General features: G+C 48.9%; 1 protein-coding gene across 1 annotated transcript in view; it reads left to right on the forward strand.

Annotated features, from left to right (window-relative positions):
• The window catches only part of TAOK1 (TAO kinase 1), a 51,196-nt gene extending 36,286 nt beyond the window's left edge, over positions 1-14,910 (forward strand). The window contains exons 7-20 of the mRNA XM_063146556.1: positions 1,028-1,141; positions 1,615-1,706; positions 2,428-2,521; positions 3,002-3,083; positions 3,574-3,741; positions 4,948-5,151; positions 6,057-6,191; positions 6,855-7,091; positions 7,506-7,634; positions 8,054-8,257; positions 8,649-8,888; positions 9,292-9,504; positions 10,040-10,222; positions 12,967-14,910. Coding sequence (XP_063002626.1) covers positions 1,028-1,141; positions 1,615-1,706; positions 2,428-2,521; positions 3,002-3,083; positions 3,574-3,741; positions 4,948-5,151; positions 6,057-6,191; positions 6,855-7,091; positions 7,506-7,634; positions 8,054-8,257; positions 8,649-8,888; positions 9,292-9,504; positions 10,040-10,222; positions 12,967-13,428 — 2,557 coding nt within the window. The 3' untranslated portion in view covers positions 13,429-14,910. The remainder of the gene's footprint in view (positions 1-1,027; positions 1,142-1,614; positions 1,707-2,427; positions 2,522-3,001; positions 3,084-3,573; positions 3,742-4,947; positions 5,152-6,056; positions 6,192-6,854; positions 7,092-7,505; positions 7,635-8,053; positions 8,258-8,648; positions 8,889-9,291; positions 9,505-10,039; positions 10,223-12,966) is intronic.
• Positions 14,911-26,523: the final 11,613 nt, after the last annotated feature.

Genomic DNA, 26,523 nt, shown 5'->3' on the forward strand with positions numbered 1-26,523 from the left:
AAACCACTAAAGATACTGGATTGTTACTCTATGGTTTTTGGGAAGGGAACAGGATCAGGTTATTAAAAGCCTTGCATAATGAAAAGGTATAGGTGATGAAAATGTATAGGTGATGAAGTTGCCAATCTGTGGATTTAAACACAGTCAGACATCCATAAGAGATCTGGTGCAGATGGCCAAATTCAGGAATTTGGCCACCCGCTCGGTGATAGATTTGCTGGAGCCCTGGAGTAGACTAATCAGAAGTGACTCGGGGGAGCGTCCCAGGAAACGTTGCCTGATAGAACATATTAGGTCTTTCCTTGCCTGTTGGTAAAAATTGCAATGGAAGAGAACATGTAGAATGGACTCCACCTCGATGTTGTTACAAGGGCAGCATCTATTTTTGGATGGAATTTTCTTATATCTGCCCTCCAGCAGCTTAGAGGGGAGGACGTTGAACCTTGCTAGGGTGAATGCCTTCCTGTGATATCTTAAAATCGCAGCCTGGTTCTTCTTGTCGGCAGCATCCGGAAGAGTAGGGAAAGGGAGGCTTTTCTGGGTGCCCAGAAAAGACTGAGTCGTCTCAGCGGGCCCAAATCTTGCCTTGGCTTTGGCACTGAGGCAAAGCAGGCAACCCCCAAAGCACCCTGAGGCGAATTGGGGCTGTTTCGGAGGCTCCGAATCGACCTCTGGGCTGAATCGGGGGGGCGGTGCACAGCCCTACTCTCATGTACATACAGGTCATGCTCCGTGAATTAAAACCGCCTAGTGAAGATCTAAAGCCTTCAGGGATCACGGGGCATGGAAGGAAGGGTGGCCATTTTGGGTCAATGTATTGGCGAGTAGGTGGATGAAACAAATTCACACCCTTGGAAAGCTCCACTGCAAATGCAGGCAGGTCCCCCTTAGACGTTTTGCCGCAACGCTACAGCTTGTGAGGTGGCTTTGGTACAGGTGGGCTTGCATCCGGTCCACTGGGGCCGGTGGACATGTGCCTTGCTTGCTTCGAGCTGCGTTGTCGCTAACTTTCTCTCCCCCCCCCCAGAGATATCAAGGCAGGAAACATCCTACTGACGGAACCGGGCCAGGTGAAGCTAGCCGACTTCGGATCTGCTTCCATCGCATCTCCTGCCAATTCCTTTGTGGGGACGCCATATTGGTGAGGGTGGTGCTCCAGTGTTGTTATCGCTCGAGGGCATCGTGATGAACATTGGGTCGTTGGTCATTTAATGTGTGTAGCACGTCGTGGGGTGGAAAGGAGGGATTTTGGTATCAGGTACCTAATTCCGAGCCTGTGAGTGCATGTGGGTTTGGCGTGAGAAGTGGCGTGAGAAAATGACATGGAGGAGGACATGTGGAAGAGAACCGCCACATGCACATAATATGCACGCATATGCCTCTTGCTCCGCCGTTCCAGGAGCCTTCAGCACTACCTGTCTCCCCACCACATTGTGTATTTACCTCAAGCGGCCGGGTAGAATTCTTGAGATCCCAGGTCCTGGGTATACTCGTCCCGTGTTGTTTCCCCCACTCCTGGGCAGGACAGATTTGTCTGGCTCAATCAAGCTGCATTGAAATGAGCAAGGATTACGATGAGTTTATCTGTTGAGCATCTTCATTTTGGCTTTCTAGGATGGCCCCAGAAGTGATTTTAGCCATGGATGAAGGACAATACGATGGTAAAGTGGACGTGTGGTCTCTTGGGATAACCTGTATTGAGTTAGGTAAGCCGTGTCCCTCCATCCATCCATCACCCTGCACAGATGCTACCTGGCTTTTCTTTCCTATCCCAATCAAAAGCAGTCTTCTGCGTTTCTCCAGAAGGAAAGACATCATGGATTTCCACCTCTTTTGTGGAGAATATCTTTCACTGCACAGATAGGAGATTGCCTCCTGCATTCCTCACTACCTAAAATTTGCTCCTCACCTCACAAGTTCTGCCTAAATTCTTTTGCCTTAATGCAGGAACTTCCGCTGGCCTTTGTCCTGAATGGTAGCTGCCCTTGCATTGTGCATCTGTGTTATGATTTCCCATGGATTCCAAAACCTGCCGTGTTTTTGACCTCTGGGATTTTCTTCCTGCTTAGGACAGCACCGCCTCTCCCCTTCCCACGCTTTTTAACCAGGAGGGTCCCCTCCTCTCCCCCCCCGGCTCCAGATTTCCTTAAAGCAGCCTTTCCGTACCTGGGGTCCATCAGGTATGTTGGACAGCAACTTCCCATGCTGGCGGGGAATTCTGGGAGTTGCCATCCACCACATCTGGAAGGTTCCAGGTTCAGGAAAGCTGTGATACCGGATTTTAGACCAGGTCATCTTTGTGGCCTGTGATTTGTAGGTACTTTAAATGGCCATATTACAGCAATCCTTTCATTGCTTTTTGTACTGTGCGGGAAGAACCCGGCAAGGGAACCTACATTCAGCAAACTCTTTTTCTCCTCTGTGCAGCGGAAAGGAAGCCTCCCTTGTTCAACATGAATGCAATGAGTGCCTTATATCACATAGCGCAGAATGAATCCCCTACACTCCAGTCCAATGAATGGTGAGTTAACGGCCGAGAGAATAAAGGTCACGAGGCGTTTGATTTATCTCGCTTGCATTCTTGAAGAAACCGTGTTTTTGTGTGGGTTTAGGGAGGCCCATGGAAAACTCCTTTTCTTTTCAAAGTGAGCCCTTCTGGCGATCCCCTCCACCCCCCAATGCTCTGATCCCATCACAGTAAATTTGTGAGAGCAACCTTACTGTGTGAAATGGTGGGGTTGGGTTATATCTCCTCTCCTGCATGACTAAAATCTGTGGTGGCTGACAATGTGCTGGTCCCAGCTGCTGCGTCTTTTCCTCAGGATTTGTGTGGAAGCGATGTGAAGCCCTGGCAAAATAAAAAAAAGAAAATCTTCGTTGCACCCGCTGCATCTTTTAAATTTAAGTCTGGATTCGTCTCGGGGAGGTTTTGGAGAAATCCCAACACCTCAGCCAAGTAATCACTTAAATTGCATCTCTCCCCACCCTTCTACCATTACAGGTCTGATTATTTCCGAAATTTTGTAGATTCTTGTCTCCAGAAAATCCCCCAAGACAGGCCGACATCGGAGGAGCTCCTGAAGGTGAGCTTGACTTTTCTCTATCTCTCTAACCCTATTATTTATTGATTATTTATTTATTACATTTTTATACTGCCCAATAGCCGAATCTCTTGGGCGGTATAAACCCCCGTCGTTCGTGACCCTGTAAACCAGCCTTCCCCCAACCTGTTCCCCTCATAGAATGGAGTTGTAGTCCAATACACCTGGAGGACGCCAGGTTGATCTAAATGGAATAAACGCTCTTTGCCTTGAACGCCAGGTCTCCTCCGGCTTGCCCCTTCCAGTTGAGCATCCTCCGTCCCTTTCTGCGTTAACCTGCTGAAACCTTTCCTAGGCTCAGGACTGAGGGAGGCTCTGTCCAGCGACGGTGCCATCGGCTCTTTGCCGGGGGAGGCCATTCTGTGCCTATGGCTGCTAGACGCCACAGGGAAAGGTGGAGGAACGGTTTGAGGCCTAGAGTTCCAGGATGCTGACCACCACCACCACCCTCTTCTTGTGTGTCCTGCCCCAGCATGTCTTTGTCCTCCGGGAGCGCCCCGAGACGGTGTTAATCGACTTGATCCAGAGAACCAAGGATGCCGTTCGAGAACTGGACAATCTTCAGTACCGCAAGATGAAGAAGCTGCTGTTCCAGGAGGCGCACAACGGGCCCGCGGCCGAAGCCCAGGAAGAAGAGGAGGTAATCGCAGGCAGTGGAGGGAGATGAGGAAGCAAGCCAGGCTGCCCTTTTGCCCATCACGGTGACCCGTGCTCTCTAGCTCTGGTTTTTGGCTTCTCCTGCGCTCCCATTCCGTGTCTCCGTTTTGAGCTCAACTTGTCCTTTGGCAAGCACGCCCAGAGAACTGCCCTCTGCATTCCAGCAACCACTTACCCTCCCTGACCAAAACCAGGGGTGAATTTCAATTGCTGTGAAACAGGGCCTTCTCTTCCCATATTTTAATTTTAATACAGTTTGCTCCCGCCTCGGTTATGCTAGTGGCTGACATGGCAAACTGCTGGGCCCCGCTTCTTTAGGAGAGCCACGCTCTCGTCCTGTGTCCAAAACACACCTTTCCATTTTGGGTACTCGTTTGGAAGCCCCGACGTGTGGAGCCATTTATTTTTTTACAATATTTACATACCGCTCCATATCTAAAATAGATTCTGGAGTGGCGAACATAAGAAATAAAGCAGTAAAAAGACCTACCATATTAAAATTGTTCACTTTAAAAGCAGAACACCAATAAAAATCATGGCAGGTCAGTTGAGGAAGGCTTCCTGGAAACAAGCTGTTTTCAGGAGATGCTGGAAGCAGCGCAGTGTTGGCGCCTGCCTGACCTCCAGGGGCAGGGAGTCCCAAAGATGAGGGGCCACCATGCCAAAGGCTCTTCTCCTGGTGGGCTCTAGTTGGGCCATAGGTCCATGTGGGACCACCAGGAGCATGCCCTCGGATGACCTCAGTGGCCATCATAGTGTTGGCTTCTCACCTGGGACAACAGAGAGAAAAAGATTGCCCCAGGTGAGGGATATGCTGCCCTCAGAACAATTTTAATTGCTGTCAAACCATCTGCATGATTTCATTCTATGGCCCTTACAGCAACTGAAGAATAATAGCAGTTTCTTTACCTTTCAATAGCCTATAAGGCAGATTTGAACCCTAGTCTGCGTCTCATATTCATATCCACAGGCACCTGCCTGATAAACTGCAGGGATTAGTTTGTGAAACCGGGTGAATGTCTGCCAGACCCAAAAAAAATTTCTGCAAGATTTGCGTGAGCGCCTCCTTGGGAACTTGCAAACCTTGAAAGCTGAGCTGAAAAGAGGCTGAAACAGCCACAACTTCCTGCGTGGAAAGGCTCTTCCCTGTTATGGGTGGTGTGGCTCATCCCCAAACTCTCCCCTTTAGGAGCAAGACCATGGCGTGGGCCGGACGGGGACAGTGAACAGTGTCGGGAGCAACCAGTCCATCCCCAGCATGTCCATCAGCGCCAGTAGCCAAAGCAGCAGTGTGAATAGTCTTCCAGATGCCTCGGACGACAAGAGTGAGCTGGACATGATGGAGGGGGACCACACGGTGATGTCTAACAGCTCCGTCATTCACTTGAAGCCGGTAAGTCGTGTGGGTGAAGAAGGGGGGTTGCCCAGGGAAGCCCAGCGGGGGTTTGCAGGAGACTGACGTCTGCTCCCAAGTGAAACATGATTCCAGGGTGGCTGTAAAGCCCCACGTCTGTTCTCTCTGAGTTCCGGATTCACACACGAATGCATGTGGGGAGGAGGGTGCAGAAGCTGAAGCCCTGTCTGGATGACGAAGCAGGCAGGGGATCATTGTCCACTCAGCCAGGGTGGGGGATTCATAAGTCGGGGAAACCTCTGCCTGGAATTGGAGCAGCCTCCCCCTCCAGATGTATTGGGGTACAACTGCTAGGGATTCTGGGAGCTGCCGTCCCACACATCTGGAGGGCACCAGTTTGGGAGTGGCAGGCTCAGCAGACACACGGGCTACGTGACTGTAGTCCATTCCATGTTTCCAAGCCTCTTTCCCTGCGACACGTGTCTCAGGTGTGCGCAGCCACCTCGCGGTGTGCCTATGAATGAAACGCCGGGCCTTGTGGCTGGCGGGGTTTTCTTTCCATCCCTGTTACTGTTACTATCAATTCAGCTGCTGGCAGCGGGCGGCTTCCCAAAGCCGCCTCCTGTCGCATGTTTGGAACCCAGCCGGGCAGGCGGTTTCTCTGTCAGTGCCATTAATCATAGAATAGTAGAGTTGGAAGGGGGCCTATAAGGCCATTGAGTCCAACCCCCTGCCCAATGCAGGAATCCACCCTAAAGCATCCCTGACAGAGGGTTGTCCAGCTGCCTCTTGAAGGCCTCTCGTGTGGGAGAGCCCACCACCTCCCTAGGTAACTGGTTCCATTGTTGTACTGCTCTAACAGTCAGGAAGTTTTTCCTGATGTCCAGCCAGAATCTGGCTTCCTGTAAGTTGAGCCTATTATTTCGTGTCCTTCCATTCCCAAGGAGGAGGAAAACTACAGAGACGATTCGGACTCCAGGTCGAGAGCTTCAGAACCGCAGTCTCCACCCCAAGTGTCCCGCCACCGGTCCCATTACCGCAACCGAGAGCACTTTGCTACTATACGCACAGCGTCGCTGGTAGGTCCGGCCTTCCTTTCGTCACCCTCACGGCTTCCCTTTTGTGGAGCAGTTGTAGGCCCTTGGCAGTCATCTCAGGCATGTTGGCTTTCCATCAGCAAAAGACTCAAAGGGACCTGGCCAGCAACTAGAGGCCGAAGTGTCTCTTTTTTCAAGCAGAAAAAAAAGATCTATCCAAGAATGAAGATCTTACTACTGTTGTCTCCCCAAATGTGAGGTGATGGTTGTAAAAACAGTTCCAGTAGTCAAACCGCTGGGGGGGGGGGGGGGAACCAGTGTGTTCCATTCAAGTTCATTGTCATTTAAGTCTCCAGTTCATTTCCGGCTCAGATTCTTAACTTTAAAAAGCGCTTTGAGCCTGTTTTGAAACGTTCTGCATGCATCGATTGCAGAATCATTTCAAACTCCCTTCTGTGATTGCAGTGCAGTACAGGGCAGCAATAACTGCTTCACGTGAAAATGTGTTCCCTTGTTCCTGAATTGAGAAGGAGAAGCCCATTTTCCCACGGGTAATTTCCCTCATTGCTTGCCGAGAGGAGGGTGCCGCAAATATTCCCGGCCGCGTTTTCCTTCTGGCGGCCTGGGCGATGGCATGCAGGTGCGTTTCACAGTGCACTGTCCCCTCGGTGTCAATGCAGTCCGTTCTCCCGCCCCGCCCCGTAGGTGACGCGGCAAATGCAAGAGCATGAGCAGGACTCGGAGCTCCGGGAGCAGATGTCCGGCTACAAGCGCATGCGGCGGCAGCACCAGAAGCAGCTCATGGCCCTGGAGAACAAGCTGAAGGCCGAGATGGACGAGCACCGGCTGAGGCTCGACAAAGACCTCGAGACGCAGCGCAACAACTTCGCCGCTGAGATGGAGAAGCTCATTAAGAAGCACCAGGCGGCCATGGAGAAGGAGGTAGGGGGCCGCTGCTGCGGCGTTTGCTCGGTAGGTGCCGGTCGACGCAGAATCGTGCCTCTTGAAAAGGCTTCATGCAGCCATCCCCGACCTGGATCCCTCCAGCAGTGTGGGACTGCAGCTCCCATCATCCTCAGCTAGCACAGCCATTGGGAATGCTGGGAGTTGCTCTCCTGCAAAGCCAGATGGTAACAGGTTGAGGGTCGGCTGCTGAAATTCCTTCTCTGCTCTTCTCTGCTGTTTAATTTTTGTGAACCGCCCAGCGAGCTTCGGCTATTGGGCGGTATAAAAATGTAATAAATAAATAAATAAATAGTTACGGGGGCGTGCGGAGGTGATGCGCCGGCCTCTGTCTTCCCCGTCACGGTGCGTGCGGCCGCAGAGACGGCAACGTTCTCTTTGATCTCGGCACAGGCGAAAATCATGGCCAATGAAGAGAAGAAGTTCCAGCAGCACATCCAGGCCCAGCAGAAGAAAGAGCTCAACAGCTTCCTGGAATCCCAGAAGCGAGAGTACAAGCTCCGCAAAGAGCAGCTCAAAGAGGTCAGCTCCCATCTCCAGGAGGGCGGGATGGGCACCGTGGGGCGGACTGGCCTCCCGAGGCTGCTTCCTCCCACGAGGCAACTCTCCTGCCAGGACCGGGATCTTGGACCCTCCCCACCCAGCGCGCCTCGGCATAGCAGGGGCCTCTTGACACGGGCTTCCGGTTGGGTGCTCTGGAGCCTGTAGGCCACGTGGAAGTGGGAGGGAAAATCGAAACCATGCTCGCTCTCTCATCCCGCTTGCTGGAACTGGGTGGTAGGACGGCCGTTGCGCGCTGCGTGCGCCCTCTCAGCTTGTGCTCTGCTGAGGCACGCATCCTGCTGATGCTGTGAGGGGCACCGAAGGGAGAGCCCCCCTCCCTCTCCTCTTCGCCAGCCTGCCATTTCTCTCCTCGCGCTTGACCCTGCTGTCCCTTGCAGGAGCTGAACGAGAACCAGAGCACGCCCAAGAAAGAGAAGCAGGAGTGGCTGTCCAAGCAGAAGGAGAACATCCAGCACTTCCAGGCCGAGGAAGAGGCCAACCTGCTCCGGCGCCAGAGGCAGTACTTGGAGCTGGAGTGCCGCCGCTTCAAGAGGAGGATGCTTCTCGCACGCCATAACCTGGAGCAGGATCTGGTCCGGGAGGTGTGTATGAGGCGCTGAGAGGAGGAGGAGCGGTCCAAACCCCTGGCCTGATCGCCCGGCAAGCGTGGGCCATTTTGCGGCTGCGATAGGTTTCTGGCAGCTCCTCAGCTCTCCTTCCTCCCTTCCTTCCTTCCCATTAGTCCTCCCTTCTCTTCCTTTCTTTCTTCCTGCACCAGCCATTCCTCCAAGCTGCTCTGGTTCTTTTCAAGAGCCAGAGCCGCTTTCCCGATGCGGGCGCCCCCCAGGTACGTTGGACTGCAACGGGAGCTGTAGCCCAACCCACCTGGAGGGCGGGGCGGGGCGGTGGTCTGGCTGAGGCAGCCCTCTGGGCCCCTTCAGCCAGGCTGCTTTCCCTCCCGCCGTGGGGACTCACCCGTTGCTTGCGCCCCAGGAGCTGAACAAGAGGCAGACCCAGAAGGACCTGGAGCACGCCATGCTGCTGCGCCAGCACGAGTCCATGCAGGAGCTGGAGTTCCGGCACCTGGGCACCATCCAGAAGATGCGCTGCGAGCTCATCCGGCTGCAGCACCAGACCGAGCTCACCAACCAGCTGGAGTACAACAAGCGGCGAGAGCGGGAGCTGAGGCGCAAGCACGTCATGGAGGTCCGGCAGCAGCCCAAGAGCCTCAAGGTGCTCCGTCCTTCTCTCTGCCCTTTCCCGGGCATGGGGGCGGTGGGAGGGGGCGGGCGTTGTGAGCAGGGGGAGCTGACGAGTGCTGGGCATTTGGCAGAATCAAGCTGCCTCAGGGAAGCGAAGGCGCGCTCTTCTGCCTCTGCTGGGCCCGGGCTCGGGAGCTGCCAGCCGAAGGCAAGAGGTCTGGACGGCCTGTCTGGAAAGCAGCCGGGACCTTCTGCCTGTTTCAAAGTGCCACATTCCTCCTTGGGGCCCGGTCAGAGTTTTGTCCCTGGCCTTGCTCTGCCGGGGGGGCGGCTGTGCCATTGGGCGCCCGATTGGGAGGCGTGAATGCAAGCGCTGGCTGCAGAAACCTCCCTGACAACATGCTTTGCTTCCCTGCCCGTTCCTCCCTCCCCAGTCCAAAGAACTTCAGATAAAGAAGCAGTTCCAGGACACCTGCAAGATCCAGACCCGGCAGTACAAAGCGCTGCGGAACCACCTGCTGGAGACCACGCCCAAGAGCGAGCACAAGGCGGTCCTGAAGCGGCTCAAGGAGGAGCAGACCCGGAAGCTGGCCATCCTGGCGGAGCAGTACGACCACAGCATCAACGAGATGCTCTCCACGCAAGCGGTGGGTTTCCCCGCCAGAGCCGTGTCGATCTGGAACAGCTTCACCCTGCTCCTCAGCTCCTGGAATGGGTTGCCCCAAATCTGGAAAGCCAGGCAGTCCCTGCCACGCAGGACTCGCCATCTACAGAGACACGGCACGCAAGGAAAGGACGGCAGGGAGGGAAGAGGGGTGGGAATTTGGCTTTCCTCATAGCTGGTGGAAAGGCCCCGCTTCCGCTCTCGTCTCCTTTGGTTCGGCCTGCTGGAATCAGCAACGCTCAGGGGCCCCTTCCTTTGGCAGGGGGCTCCGTTGGCGGCCTTGGGGAGCCAGCTTTTCAGGCCTACTTTGTGGAAAGCTGGGCGGGAGGGAAGAAACGACCCAGGCAGCTGTGGTTTCGGAGGAGTGTTGCTCTGCCTCTGTGCTGCCGGGGACGGCCCCCAATGGGTCCCTGCAGAATAGGCTTCTCTCCCCCTCCCCTCCCCGCCCTATCGAGTGTCCCAACCCACTTCCTCCCCAGCGAGCTGTTCTCTGTTGCACAACCACCTCTCTTTTGCAGCTGCGATTGGACGAGGCCCAGGAAGCGGAGTGCCAGGTCTTGAAGATGCAGCTGCAGCAGGAACTGGAGCTGCTGAACGCCTACCAGAGCAAGATCAAGATGCAGGCGGAGGCCCAGCACGAACGGGAGCTGCGGGAGCTGGAGCAACGGGTGTCCCTGCGCAGGGCGCTCCTGGAGCAGAAGGTAGGGGGCCAGGCGGAGCTGGCCGGCGTGCCTGAATCCCACCAGTTCCACGTTTCCCGGCAGCGCGGGGTTCTGGCTTTGCTTGACAAGGGGAATGGGCCCCAGAGCAGGGATGGGCAGAAGGGGGATCTCCAGATGGTGTGGGCGTCAGAAGCCCCTGCCAGCGTGGCCAGCGGCCGTCATCCTGGGAGTTGGAAGTCCAAAGCATCTGGCGAGCCAAAGACTTTGCCAGCAAACCTCTGGGGGATGAGGAAGCAGACCCTTGGGCACAGCACTCCTCTGATCCAGCCGAGTAGGACGCTGCTGCGTCTTGCACTCCCCCGGCAGCGTCCTCGGCGACTCCCGGCTGCCACCCACCAGTCACAGCGTGGCTGCTGATGCCCAGTGCTGTGAGCTGGTGTCCTGCCCCTCCGACGTGGCTGTGCACAGGGCAGTGGTGCCAAGGCCCCGCAGGGACGCAGCACTGGGGCTTTTTGATTAGCAGGGACGCGGGCATGCGCTGCTCCCCCCCAGACTCCCCTGTTCGCCCTGAGCTGCGCCGCGGTTCTTCCCACAGTAGCTGAAGGAGAATTAAGTTTCCTGACAGCAGTATGTCATTCCTTGCGATGGGGAGTGTTTGAGAAAGGGGGCTTGATTTCCAAGGGGCCATAAGGACCCATCCACTTGACCAATGACCTGCTCCCGGTGCAGGTGAAAACTGCGAGAACTGGGCTTGCGGATTTGCCCTCCATCCACGTGGCCACGATGCCCAGCAAGCTTCAGCTGTGGGGCGTTCTAGACATGTGATAAATAATCATAAAAACATAATAGCAATACAGCCCTGTGAAAGAGGAGGAGCCAGGGAGCCAGGGCCTGGTCCTGGGGCAGCGTCAGATTCTGACTAAGCTGGCTGTTGCTCGGCTCATCCCTGCCGTACCCCCGACCTGTCCCTCCGCCCTCGACCTCGTTGTAATTGCAGCAGCAGCAGCAGCAGCAGCGTTCTAGCTCAACCGCCAAAGTTGAGATGCTGCCACATTTCCATGCTGTCGCAACTTGGAGCTAAATTGGCACAGGGGGATTTGGTGGCGTCCTCCGGATCGGGTTTGCACCGCTCCTTTCCCCTCTCCCCTCTGCGCGCCCCCCTCTCTTTCTCCCTGCAGAGCTCAATAGCAGCTTTATTGATTTATTTTGTTACAGCCGAAGCTTGAGGGGAGGTGGGTCTATGTCAAGGGAAGAGAAAAGGTTAAATATCTCACCCCGCACTCCCAGCGTTCTGCTTCCCAGCTCTTCCAAGCAGCCCCCTGTGCAAAGTTCCGCGGTTGTGTCCTTCGCTCTTTGCGTCTGGCTCAGGCCTCTGCTGCCCCCTGTTGGCCTCCTCCAGCACAGCTCCTGCTATCGGAGCCATGCGGCTTTGCCAGCGAGCCTCCTGCAAACCTTGATGGGCCCAAAAACAAGTTCTTCAAGGCTTTGTACCCAGCATTAGTCCTACTTAGAGTAGATCCCTGGAAACAAAGTCAGGGACTCATTTTTAAACCCCACTCATTTCAATGGGGCCACCCTAAGCGGGGCTAGCATGGGATACAGCCCAGTACTGCAGGTATCGGTTGCCTTTCCATGTTAAAAAATAAAAAAAAGGGAACTCAAGAGCAACTCGCTCCACAAGTCATGTTCCATACGCTGCCTGACATCGGGTCGTGCGTCTTGGGATCCCATCTCCCTGCATCTGGAGGGACCTTGGAGTCCTTTCAAAAAGAGGCGTGTCGTAGAATCCTAGAAGAGCAGAGTTGGAAGGGGCCTCTGAGGCCATTGAGTCCAACCCCCACCCCCGCTCGATGCAGGGAACCCCCCTTGAAGCATACTGCCAGCTCGGCCGCCTGGGATTGCTTGGCTCTGTCCTGTGTGATGGTCTCAGGGAGCCCTTTGACTGGGCTGCTTCACGGTGAAGTGTTTTTCTGTGAGCGTTGGGCAGACGCCGGCGCCTTTGCTCTTACCTCTAAGAGCATCAGCTGCCTAATGCCCCCCTCTGCCACTTTGCCGCCTGACTTCTGGCTCATCCCGCTGACGTCTTGCTTGTGTTAATCTGCGCAGAGAAATGCTTTGCCCCAGCAGGACTCCGTGTCCTTATGGCCGGGAAAGGGAACAGGCAAGCGAAGGCAAGATGCTTGGCAGACTGACGTGGCACTCAGAGGAACAAATACCTCCCTGGGTCGTGAATCAGTCGCTTCCCCTGGCCAAGGGGGGTGGAGGGAGTCGGGTTTTATAGCTACGAAGCCAAGGTCTGGTTCGTTATGATGATTGTGATTATTTTATTTATTTATATAGCACCATCAATGTACATGTGCTAAGAGCACGGCCAGCACTGTTGGGAATTGTTTTCTTGCTGCTGCCCAAATCTTGTTGGGACAAATAGGAACCCAGATTCCATAATTTAACTCTGCACTGTGTGAAGACGTCCTTCCTTTTCTCTGTCCTGACTCTCCCACCCATCAGCTTCTTGGGGTATGACCCCGTTGGGCTCTAGTATTCTGGGAGAGGGAGACAAATGCCTCCCCGTCCACATGCTCCACACCAGGCATCATTTTGTGCACCTCTCTCCTGTCTCCCCTCAGCCTCCTTTTCTGCAAGCTGGACGATCCCCGCTGTTGAAACGTGCCTAGGATTGCACCCCTCATGGCTTTATTTCTCTCCGGGTGCCCCGGTGCGGCGTTCTTCCCTTTTTAAAGCATAACTTCCCTCTTCTGTTTCCCCATTTCTCTCCTGCCCAGATCGAGGAAGAGATGCTGGCGCTGCAGAATGAGCGGACCGAGCGGATCCGTAGCCTGCTGGAGCGCCAGGCGCGGGAGATCGAGGCCTTTGACTCGGAGAGCATGAGGCTGGGGTTCAGCAACATGGCCCTTTCGAACCTCTCCCCGGAGGCGTTCAGCCACAGCTACCCGGGAGCTTCCGGTTGGTCCCACCACCCTTCCGGGGGCCCGGGGCCTCACTGGGGTCACCCCATGGGGGGCCCGCCGCCGGCCTGGGGCCACCCGATGCAAGGCGGGCCCCAGCCATGGGGTCACCCCTCGGGGCCCATGCAAGGGGTCCCCCGAGGCAGCTCGCTCGGGGTCCGCAACAGCCCCCAGGCACTGAGGCGGACGGCCTCCGGGGGACGGACGGAGCAGGGCATGAGCCGCAGCACCAGCGTCACATCGCAGATCTCCAATGGGTCACACATGTCTTACACATAATGATTCCAGGGCTGCACCCGGGGGCGGCGATTCCGCCGGAGCCGTCTGCCAACAGAAACTGCCAACAGACGCCCCGTCTCCCTTCCCAGGGGGCCCAGCCCGGGCAGCGCGGCGGACTCTGAGTGCCGACCGGCAGGCCATTGGGCAAAGCATTCTGTTTTGGGTTTACTAATTGGGATGTCATAGTATTTGGCTGCAGAGATGCTCTCTTTACCTCCTTGGGGGGGGGGCGGGATTATTTTAAGGACGTGGTTTGGAGGGAGGAGAGGGCAGCTCTTTCAGTGGTGACGGTGAGGGGTGGGTGTTCCCTCCCCCCTTCGTTCCAGTGACTTTGTACAGCTCTCTGCCTACCAGAGCTCAGGGCAGGTATCCCTTTTCCCAAACTCTCCTGTCCTGGGTCGCTGGCGGTGAAATAGCCAAACTTTGTGTTGGGGGGAGGAGGGGCACGTGCTCTTGTGTCCCTCTCTGTATTTCAGCACATACCCGCTCTGCTTCAGAGGGGGGGTCTCTTGCAGAGAAGGGGCCGAACGGGAGTGTGCCACGAAGGAGGGTCTTTGCCTGCTGAGGGAAGCTGGGGGGGAGGAGAAGCGAAGGCTCTCCACACCCCCAACGCACGCTTTCTCTATTGCACTACGAGGCGGACGCCCCGAGAGTTCAGGGTGCGCGTGATTGCTTGAACGGAACTGCACTAGTCAAACGCACCTGCTGGAAACCTGTCCGCGGTTTGGCCCGACCGGCTGTGGGGTTGGCGGGAGGGGGGAGGCCAGGCTGGGGAAGAGGGCTCTTCTCTGGCTTAATACTGTGACATCTCATTCTAGTTAAGCACCAGAGCAAGTCACGGGACACCTGGAGTCGCCCTGCTCTTGCCTGCTCTGTCCTTGGAAACTTTTTAAGACATGCAGCCCAATTTCCAGCGGTATTGTGAGTGAAAAGATGCCATAAGTTGAAAAAACAAAAACAAAGAACTACACAAAAACATGCCATCGGTAGACGGGGAGTTTCTCCTCGTTCTGACACTACATTTGCCAGTTTCGTTAACCTTTCGGGCTTGCCACAATTTCTCGTTTACATGTAAAGCTGTAGCCAACAGTTCTGAGTGTTTAAGTTGCCACGGGGGAACAAAGAGTTGCCGGCGTGTCTCTCCCAGCTGCTGACCTGCCTGTAATGTCTCTGTAGACGTTCGCGACACACGGCTGTTCCCTTGCACGAGTTTTGGGTTTCCGCGATTCCTTCCCGACGCCCGTAGCCCTGGCTGCTTGGCGACCTCCATCGCCCCGAGGCTTTGCTTCTGGGGAGCGGCTGCACACGCGTGGACACTCTAGCTGGGTGAGCGGGAGGGTGAGGTTTTCTGAGAGAGAAATCCCTTTGCATGGGAGGGCCTTTGGAAACCCAATTGCCAAGGCAGCCAAAGAGGTGCTGCAGCTAGCATCCAGGAAGAGGAGCCTCAGCTGAAGGTTAGTTTGGCCCGAGGTTAGGAAGAAGAGGGGGGACCGGGGGGGGGGGGGAGCAGGGGAAAGGCGAGGGAGATGCGTCTCACTACAGGCTGCTCCGCTTGGCGTTCTTGTAAATCAATTTCCTTGCACACTTAAAAAACAAAACAAACACTAGTTACTAACACTAGGATTTGCCTTTTAACACATCTGTAGGGCTCAGAAATGCGATTTTGTTTTGTTTTGTTCTGAATGTGTTTATGTCCACTCGACATATTTGTATAGAAAATACTCTGTGTGTCGCACTGCTGCTCAGTTCCTCTTTTTTTTTAATCAGTGTGACTTCTTTTTTAAAAAACTTAGCTAAATTAAAAACCACTCCAGATCCTTAACTTCAGCTGACCCTACCCCCCCCCCTCCCGTCCCGCGTGCACGCCAGGGACCTCCCAGTTCTTTGGTTGATCATATAACTGGGAACAAGGAGGGGCCCAACCCAGCTGCCCAAGAGGGAAAAAGGATTTCTTGACCTCACTATGCACAGTGGTTCTTGGTGAGGGGTGCGTGCGTGCGTGCGTATGGTTTTCAAAATAGCAAATCTCTGGGTGTGTATGTGTGTGCGTGCTGGCGAAAATTTCAAGGTACTGGTTCCTTCTTAGCTACCTGGTATCGGAGTCATATCTTTCTCTCATCCTGCTTTTCCTTGCAATTGACATGACATTTGAACCAGTTTAACTTATTTCTGAGAGGTGACAGGATTGGATCTAGATAAGGGAGAGAGAGAAACGAACTGTAACTCAGAATGTCACCCCTGCCGTCCAGATCTGATTCCCTAAAAGTCTGGAATGTGTCCCTTTTTAAGCAGTACCATGTCAATAACATGGTGCTACTATAGAATGGGGGGGGGGCGGTTTGCTGGGAGGGGGGGGGAGCCTCCTTTTTTTCTGGCTGTCCCCGACATGCACGCACGCACGCACACCAACAGCACTGGAAAACCTGCTGCGTCCATTCCGCTCTTGCTTGCATTTATGATGATACTTTGGGCAGACTCGGTTTAGAGTCTTCCTGTGAACTCATGATGTTTATGTAAAGCGGGACATAGAAGTTAACTGTTGCCTTCTCCCCCCACCCCACCCCACCCCCCAAATGTCAATTTCAATATGTGTGTTCTTTTCATCAGAGAGAATTGTGTAACCATTTCTCCCTCCACCCCACCCATTCTCCATGTATAACTTTGAGTGCTAGACCCTGGACTATTCAATGAATTAATATTTTAATTAAAAATAGTTTGCAAAAACGGATTCAGATCCATTGGTCTAAATGTTTCATGCGTGTGCGTGTTGTGTGTGTCGAGAGAACCCAAGAGATGATCTGAGCAAGCCAACTTTTGCTGCTGTGGCTCAGTTTTGCAATTACTATTTTTTTAAAAAAAAACAACCCTGAGATTTAGGGAATCAAATGTGGGTTTGAGCTGATTGCATTTTAATGCAATGAAGATGTGGAATCCCATCGGCAATGGGTCTGTAAGACAGCCAACACGAGAAGCAGGTGCTTTCTGAATCGACTTGCAAATTTGAGGTATTTTCCAGGACTTTTAACCATGCTGAAAGTCTACTTGCATCCCTCCTCCCCCCGCTTAAAAAAGTTTGTACGCTTCATTTATTCATTCCATATTGAGCTTTGGGGGGATTTTGTTTTCTCTGTCTCACTCTCTTTTTCATTTCCATTTCTTAAAATCCATCTTGCCTATCACAGGGATGGAGGAAACGTGGCCCTCCGGATGCTGCCGGACTGCAATGTCCAACATTGCTTGCAGTTGGGCTGTTTGGGCTGCTGCGGCTGATGGGCGTTGAAGTCCAACAGCATCTGGAGTGCCGCACGGTCCTCAGCCTCTCTTAAAAGGACAAGACCAGATGAAACGTTTCCTGTTCTGTGTCCTTCAGTCCAGCGACACTCTCCTCTTGGAAGTGGATTTCTCCCTTGTAGACATGCAGAGCTTTGAGTCTGGAGTTGGACTTCACTTGAAACGGAGCTGCACGTATTAACAATTTGCTGAACAGAGGCTTCGTCGTCAGTGGGGGCAGTGAATCCGCTCCGGCTTTCAGTCAGAACTCTAAAGGAGCTACCCAAGGTAGCTCTTTTAGAGTTCTGACTGAAACCCGGAGCGGATTTGCTGCCCCTCACTGACGCTAGAAGCAAAAGAGGAAATGCAAGAGGGTTCGGCTGCCCCTGGACCTCTGACACACAAGGGCTGCTCGCATCTAGAAAATGATTTCTTTCTTGGTTTCCGTATCCAAATCCGTATCAGAGCCGGAAGGAGAGAGATTGGGAGTGACAGAAATTACTCCCTTTCCTTCCCTCTTCCTCTTTAAAATCCAGTAGCCCTGGTGCACCTCTGTGTTGATTCTCTTTTCGCAACATTTGCCCAAAAGCTGTCTTGGGAATGTCGTAGATTTTGTTTTAACACAGCAGGGGCCCCTGCATTCATGGAGCTGTGAGATGCTTCCTTCCTGGGAAATGGGTGACTGGGCTCAAAATCACCCTCCCAGGGGGTTCTTCCTATGGGTGGTGGGTGTTTTTTTAATTGGTTGGTGTTAGCTTAGTAGCTCTCTGGCCATCAGTACCCCTCTTACAAACGCAAAGCAACTTAGTGACCTCCACTTGGACTTTGAGTCCACAGGTGTTGGTGGCCTACCTTGAAATGAAAACGCCTCTCAGAGCTACATTTCGAGAAAATGCATCTATTTTATGAATGTGGGCTCTCACATTTGTGTATATATTTATATACTCTTGCGTGCCTTCCATGTACATGTGAACTCCCATGGTCACCTGGGTGTTGTGAGGAGTATCTCTTAGCCTCCTATTTCATAGAATCATAGAATAGCAGAGTTGGAAGGCATCCCTGACAGATGGTTGTCCAGCTGTCCATTTCTAGGTCTGTGTTGCCCAGAGTGAGCTCCGTACGGACGTGTGTGTACAAGAGCTGGAATATCCTTCCCTAAACCACTGACTTCCAGATGTGTTGGCTAGCAAGTGCCAGTATTTGCCTCCTGCACACCTGAAGGGCTCCATGTTGGAGAAGGTGCGCTAGAAAGGGTCCTTCTGAGGCCAACACTGAAATTATAAACCGGTTCCCCTCCTCCTGCCAGTTTGTCGGCAGCTCTGCAGAGGCATTGAGGCTGCTTCAGCTGTCAACGTTTCCCACCCACCCCGGCTACGAGCCTGTGGGGTTCTTTGACGGCAACACCTGTGAAACCTGCAACTGCAAAAACCTGACCGCACTTGTGCAGTTGTCCACTAGGTTCACAGAAGACATTTAGCTATGTGTGTGCACACAGGAACAAATCCTGCACTGGAACCCACACATCGGAAGCAACCCCAAAGAACCAGTCCCTCCTGGCTCTTGTAAACCGCCCAGAGAGCTTCGGCTATGGGGTGGTATATAAATGCAATAAACAAAATACATCTGAGACGAGGCATGTCCCCTGCAAAACATCTGTTTTTTAGTAAGGGTCTAAAAAGTAAGGCTCATCCCCTGGCACAGAGGAAACAAGGGTGTGGATGAAGCACAGAGTCTCTAGGGTGTCTCGGGTGCAAAAGCACGTCTTCGCTGGCCTGGGCTATTCCAGTGGCTGTGCAGCAGACGGAGGAGAGGGAACCCGTTGTGGACTGAGCTTTCGTGGGGCTTCCTTTCTGTAAGTGGTAGCCACGTTCTCTTTCAAACAGTTCTCCATCAACTGTGGAAACTCTGGCATTGCTCAGGAGGAATACATTTGAGCAAATGGCAGGAAACCTCTCCACCAGCTTCCATTCATGCTTTCTTCATCTTTTAATGTTTGCGCACAGCTTTCAGAATCAAAACTGACATCCATTGGAAGTTGGCCTGCCTTTCGTCAAGCTTTAGCCTTCCGCACACCAAAAATGTTTGTTATCTTTTTCTGGTTCTGATCACGCGGAGTCCAATTGTGTGACATTAGTGCAGCATCTGGCAGGCCCCCTTAAACTCTGCTCTTCTTTTTTCCGTGGCTCTTGAGAGCCTTCTCTCCAGTCCTTAGGTAAACATGTGCATCGGGGCTAAAGTACAGTGTCAGCAATCGAGGGCAGCAAAGTGCTTAATTTGCAGCAGTGAGTGCCGCTTAGCAGCCATTGTACATCTCTACATCTTCTGGGCCGGGTTCTAGTAGAGGGTGAATCCTGTGGACCGTTCCCAGTTATTTTTCCTTGCCTCTTTCCCAACCAAATACGCCCTAATCTTCACGAGGACTAGTGCCCTGCTGACAGCAAGCAAAGCCATTTTAAAAAAAGAGAGAGAGGGTATTTCTTCACCACGTACCACCCATCCACATGGATGCTTTCTCTTCTTCAAAATTACGGGTAATTTGGGATGACACAGGTAATCCCATCTTTCACGAACAACTCATTTACAGAATGTGGGGAAGGAAGAGCTGTAATTTATCTGTAAATAATATAGCTAATAAATTGACCCAGGTGATGTGTGAGAGAGATTCCTTTTGAATTCTGGAGATTTCCCCCTTTGTAGTACATTTTAAATTAGAATTTGCTGTACGTGCCAAGTGGCACCCTCAGAAGCCAACACACGAGTTTGATAGAGCTTTTGTTTCCTATATTTGCCTGCTTTCTTCTCTTTTTCTTTTCACAAGCATCTCGCTCTCTCTTCACAGAACTGCCTTTTCTGAAACCTGTTCTTAGACTAGAGAGAGAAAAAGCCAATGCTGGAGTTAAGAGGGAAAAGGTGGATTTAATAAACCCAGTTGCCGGCTGTCCCAATTCCAGCGCCACACATTTCTTTCTTTTTTTTATCCTTTTAAATGTTTTATTTTTTCAAAACACAAACAAGCAAACGCCGCAACAACAAAACCCACAAAAAAACCCGTATAAAATTAAAATGGACTTCTGATTTTCTCCACAGCAAAAATACGTAACAATATTTTCTCTTACTCTATAATTGAAAAAAAAAACCCTCTTTCTATTATCTTAAAGTTTTCTTCTTATTCGTTGAATCCACAGATAAACAAATCATTTTTTCTAGTTCCTGCAAAAAGACTATAAGAGGTTTCCATTAAATTATAAACCTAGATGTTGACTTTTCTGTAATTATTGATGTAAGTTTTGCTATCTCCTCCACCTCCAACATCTTCACCAGCCATTCATCCATGGTAGGTAATGTTGATCCTTTCCACTTTTGTGCATATAATAGTCTCGCTGCTGTTATCATATATGCTGTTATCATAAGGTTCCATAGTTCCTTTCCACCTGATTGTCCATTAAACCCAAAGGGAAGTATTCTGGCTTCAATTGTATATTGATCTTTAATATCTTTTGAATTAGAGAATGAATTTGTATCCAAACGTTTTTAGCTTTTTTACAAGCCCACCATATATGATAAAATGTTACTTCTTGTTGTTCAAATTTCCAACAGGTTTCCGAGGTCCCTTTATACATTTTGGGCAATTTCGAAGGGGACATATACGATCTATACATCATCTTATAAAAATTATCTTTAAGACTAGAACTTAATGTAAACTTTAAACCTTTTGACCACATATTTCCCATTGTTCCATTTGTATATTATATCCAAAGTTTTGGCTCCATTTTATTATATGGCCCTTTACTTATTCTTCCTCTGTCTTGAACTTCAACAAAAGTTTATGTATTTTTGCAATAACATGTTCATCATTTGTACATAGTTACCTTTCAAATTCAGACTTTCTTTGTTCAAAACCAGAAGTTCTTTTAATCTAATTTAAACCTTACTGAAATTTGTAAATAAGAGAACCATTGACATATGTGACCTTTTAACAACTCTTCTCTTAATTTTAATTTGTATTCACCTTGCAAAAATTCTAATATATCATGATATGTTAACCAATTATACATACTTGTCATTTCTCTTCTTTGATGAGCCTCCTGTGCTGATAATCATAATGGTATTTTCTGTTAGAGCCTGGGTTTATATTTATTCCATATTCTCAAAATGGCACGTCTTCCATAACAGTTGTCAAATTCTACATTAACCTTAGCTTTGTCATACCACAAGTCCCATGCCACTCAAATCTCAATTCATGTCCTTCTAATTCCAATAGTCTTCTATTTTTCAACAACATCCATTCCTTTATCCATACCAAACAACAGGCAGAAAAATATAAATTCAAGTCTGGTAAACCCAGACCTCCTCTTTCCTTAGCATCTTGTAATCTATATATATAAAACGCTTAGGTATGTTTCCGTAAAGGCTTCAGCTGATACAGGTTGCTAAGCAACAGTAACAACGTGTAACATCAGCTGATACAGGTTGCTAAGCCCCTCGCCCGACTCCTCCGGGCTTTCCAAAGTAATCCTACCCCCCTTTCTGCCTCTTCACCCCCCCCCCACGAAGGGGGCAGCACCACGGTCCGGAGCATGAGCGAGGCATGGCCGGGGCCCTTGGTGGCCGGCTGCTCACCTGCTGCGAGCCCAAGCCCCGGCCTAATCTCATGCGAGCTGGGCACCCAAGGCTGACAGGAACCCCGGGGAGAGGGGAATACCTGCTCCCCTCCCCCCGACCTCCCTGCCCCTCAGGTCTGCCAGACGGCGCTGTATCGGCAGCCTCCAAGCAGCCCGCACCCCACGATGATATTTAATTAATAAACTTTAAGATATGCTACAATGGCGTATGTTACACCGGGTACAGCCAGTATTTTATTTTTAATTCTTGGGTTTTTTGCTTGCCATATAAACCATATAAATCTAGATATATCCTTCTGCCATTGTTTGAATGGTAACTCTGACATCACAATAGGTATTGTCTGAAATTCATCTTAATTGTAGCAATTCTCCCCAGAAGAGACCGTTGAAGCTTCTCCCGTCTTACTGAATCTTTTTTAATTTCATTCCATAACTTAACATAGTTATTGTGAAACAAACATACAATTCATATTTGTCAAGGTAATACACAACTAGTGTACCTTCTTTTCAATCTTAAAAGTTAACCTGTTTTATCTATCAGCTTTATTTGCTCTTGGGAATTCATATTTTTTGTTCATTTTGTCTTCTGTTTATTAACCCTAAAACCCGCCACTGCGCTGAATTCTTTCAGTTTATTCATCAAAATTTAAATTCCCTTTAAAGGATATTCCAGAGTAAATCCAGGTCATTCGCAAAAGCAATCAACTTATAAGACTCTTTTTTTATCTTTACTCCTCCAGTTCTTTCATCTTGCCTTATATCTCTATTCAATATTTCCAGCACCAGAATAAACAGCACAGGGGACAGCCTTGTCTTGTTCCCCTTTGTATTTCACGTGGTTTTGACAAATCTCCATTAATAATTATTTGTGTGTTTTGTGAAGTGTAAATTGATTTAACCCATTTTGTAAAATTTATTCCGAAGCTCATTTCTTCCAAGATCTTAAATAAAAAATTCCAATTAAGATTGTCAAATGCCTTTTCTGCATCTAGGAAGATCAGCGCAGCTTGCTTTTCAGGATGTTTTTCCAAATATTCCAAGACTTTTAAAACAGTTCTAACATTGTCATCTGTCTTTTAGGTAAAAAAACCCCACTTTGTTCCTCATGAATAAGTTCTTGCAAAAAAAAATGTAAGTCTTTCCGCCAATATCATTGTAAACAACTTGTAATCATTATTCAGTAATTATATTGGACTATAATTTTTTGTCAGTCAAATCTTGTTCCTCTTTAGGTATTTAGGAGTTATACAGTATATACTCAGGTATCTTCCCACTGTTCAAAATAGAGTTTATTATATTTTGTAGAGGTTGTAGAAGTTCCTTCTCAAAGCTCTTATAATATGAACCTGGAAGCTCGTCTGGTCCAGGTGTTTCCCCAGGTTTAATCTTCCTTATTTCCTCCACCATTTCTCTTATTGTTATAGGTCCGTTCATAATCTGTCTCTGTTCCTCCGTAATTTTAGGTAGTTTTTGCTTTTCAATATATTCATCTATTCTTTCTGGTAAAGCATTATGTCCCTTATATAAATTCGAATAATATTGATGAAAAACTCTTTGTATCACCCACGTTATCCATTAATTCGGTGTAACACTCTTTCATTTTTACTATCATTTTCTTTTCTCTTCACAATTTATAAGCCAACCATCTTCCTGGTTTGTTTGCAAATTCAAAATTCCTTTGTTTCGCATAGTTTAATTTTATTTCCATATCTCTTACTGTTAACATAGATAATTGTTGTTGTAATATTTTAATTTGTTGAATAATGTTTATCTTTCCAGGAGAATTCTTTAGTTCTTTTTTAAAATCTCTTTCAGAACATTTTGTGTTTTTTCTTGTCTTTTCTCTTTGTTGTATAAAAGTAACCTCTAGTAAAAGCTTTACTTGCATCCCTAACCATTCTCATATCTGTACCCTTATTTAATTCATCTTGAAAAATTCTTTTAATTTCCTTTTACAGTCATCCAAGATAGTTTCATTTTGAAATAAAGCTTTGTTTAATCTCCATCTAAAAGTATTTACTTTTCTTTTATAGACCATAAGTATAGGGTTGTAGGCTGAAAAAGACTTGGGTAAAATCTCTATTTTATGAACCTTAGTAACAAATACTCTAGTTGTCAAAATCATATATATTCTTAAGAAAGACCTATGCCTCTGAGAAATAGGTATATTCCTTTGAATTGCCATTTTTCTGCCTCCATAAATCCACCAGTCCCAAATTGTCCATCAAATCAAAAAAACTTTTTGGAAGTTTAACTTGGTGGCTTTTAATATTTTTCTAAGAGGTCCTGTCCATTTGCGGTGAAATCACTCCGTTCCAATCTCCCATCAAGCACCAACCATCATAGGAAAACCAGTTAAACTATCTATAAGCCTTTAGTAAAATTCTGCTTTATGTTCATGAGGAGCATAAAGTCCCAACACCATAATTGTAGATCCATTTGAGTTAATTTTTACTTCTACAAATCGGCCTTGCTCATCAGACAATACTAATTCTGGATTCAAATGTGGTTTAATATACACGACAACTCCATTTTTCTTTTTCATATTTGCTGAAATAAATTCTTCACCTGAATTCTTATTAGCCAAATATTTTATATCTTTTTTTCGTAATATGAGTCTCTTATAGACAGATAATATCTTGTTTTAATTTTCTCAGATAGTGAATTTCCCCCCTCTTTTGTGGAGTGTTCGCTCCATTAATATTCCATGTTAGATATTCGTAATCCATAATCAGGTTAATATTAAAGAAAAAAATAAATTAAACATGACTCAATCCATACTTGTGGCACCTGTGGCGCCTGGAGGATCATCTTCTTCCAGTTGTATCTTGTCCAATTCTTTTTTGAATTTTTCAGAGAAATCTTTCACTTTTTGAACTGAATTCAACTTAAATCTCTGACCTTTGAGGGTAAAAATTACACCTTCCAGAATATCCCATCAATCTTTTTCTGTTTTAAAATTGCCATCAGGAATGCATAATCTTTTCTCTTACGTGATATTCTGTTAGGTATCTCTTTCATAATAATTATCTCCTTATCCACCTTCATTTTGGTAGAATAATGTTGTTGGAGAACCTGATCTTTCTAACAAAATGAACCACCATATCTCTTGGAATGCCTTTTATTCTGGCATGTGTAGAATTTATTCTGTAAACCCTATCATTTTCAGGCTCTATATAATCTTCTTGACATTCCAAAAACATTGCCAAACTTTTAATGATTTTTTTCTCTGCTATCCCCATCAGATTCTGGAAAAGCTCTAAATCTCAGGCAGTATTCTTTTTCTCTTAATTCCAGCAGGACCAAATTATCTAATTCTCTCGAGCTCAATATACAAAACTTCAGTTTTATTCTCTAAAACTTCAACCTTATCAGTAATTTCTTTGACCTCTACTGCTATTTGTTTTATGGAATTGTCCAAATTTTTAATTTCTTGGGTCATCTCCTGTTTTGTTTCCAAAAAAATTATATCCATTCTTTTTTCAAAGGATTCCATTTTAGTTCCAAGGTTACTTCCAAGATCATCCATTTTATTACTTTGATCAAAAACCTTCTGTAATTGATCAGATGCAGACATTTTTTTCTGTGGAAAGGTCTAAGGAACCTTTCCTAGAATCTTTTGTATTTTTCCTGGTATTTGCCATTATTCCCAGTTCTTCACATCCCCATAGTAACCAGTTCTTTGCTATCCAGTTCTTTGCATATCAGTTGTTATGATGCATCCTCCAATCCGAGACACTCTGTTTCCCACGACTGCCTGAACTCTTTATCTGGCAGTTTTCTTCCAAACACACTTTCGTCAAAAATATATATATATATTTTAAAAAAAAGAAACTACAAAACACACCACTTAGGAAGCCTCCTATCCTTTAAAACTTATGCAGCTTTTTGCCCCCCAAAAATCTGTGATTCCTTCCGATAGACTTCTGGTGAGGCAGCAGGTTGGGGGAGGGGGCAGCTGAAGAAAATCTCCTAGATCAAAGGGAAAACCAGAAGAAAGCCTTTTTTACCCTTTAAGCCATCGCGTGTAGCACTTCTGCCAGAGCAGAAGTTCCGTCAGCAGGGGTGCGTGGGGGAAGGCTCCGGGTGTTTGGATTTACCGCTCTCACAGCCGCTTTGAAGTCTTCAAAACACCAAGGTCTGACAGCCTTCATTTTCAAAAATGATTGATTGACTATCAACCGAGAGAGATTTTCACTACAGCAAAAATGAAACTGCTTACGTCGAATATGGCGAGCTAATCCTCCTTTCTGAATTAAATGGTGGGGGGGGGGGAGAAAAAAGCTATTGGAAGGAACCAATGCCACACATTTCTGTGTTAACTCCAAGCTCAGCCGAACATCAGGACCAAAAGGTGAAGTTCGCAAACAGTATTTTTAGCTTGCGTTGGAAGGAAGTGAGCTTTTTTCGCCTTGTTCAGAGGCAGGAATATTCACTGTTTTATTTTTACAAAAACTTCTCTCCCCGCCCCAACCATTTTCTGTTTGAACAGGGGCAAGGAGAAACAGGGTAACAACTGTCACAAGGCATCGTCAAAATTTCTACGTATGTGGCATTGAGGCGTGTTGGCATTGCCTTTAAATTTGGCGGAACTAAAATCATTCTATGAGTTCCCCTATCCCATAAGGGTGTGTGTGTGTGTGTGTGTGTGTGTGTGTGTGTGTGTGTGTGTGGAGGTTGAAAGCTGACCTCCATCTCATCTACGCTGTGTGTTGCTGCATGAGTTGTGATGGACCACAAACAGTGAGGGCAAAGTGGATGATGAGTGTGTGCATCTACGTACACAGCTAGCAATTGTGTACCTTTCTTTCTCCAACCCCTCTCACCCCCCAATTTTGTCCCTTCATTTTTTCCATCTTGCCCACCACCTACCTATTGCCCTCTATGTGTCAAGAGTGGATTTTGTGTAAATAGAACAATAGTACCTAACACTACTTGTAAAGAAACTACAGTGGCTGAAATGGTTGTAAAAACACTAAAGTGTGTGCGTGTTTCCCTTCTAAAAGTAATTTAACATTTTTGTGTTGCTTGAAGTCCTTTGGATGCATTTCCCAGGGGAGAGGTCCAAACCATTCAGCAATGCAAAGGTGAGCAGTGTCAAGGGGGAGTTTCTCTGCATCAGGTTGGGGTCTCTTAACATGCCTGGTTCCTCTAATTTAATGGTCAAAGAAAGTGGTGCACTGCACATCTTTTTAAATTAAGG

This window comes from Elgaria multicarinata, chromosome 22 (assembly GCF_023053635.1).
Source record: "Elgaria multicarinata webbii isolate HBS135686 ecotype San Diego chromosome 22, rElgMul1.1.pri, whole genome shotgun sequence".
Lineage (NCBI taxonomy): Eukaryota > Metazoa > Chordata > Lepidosauria > Squamata > Anguidae > Elgaria > Elgaria multicarinata.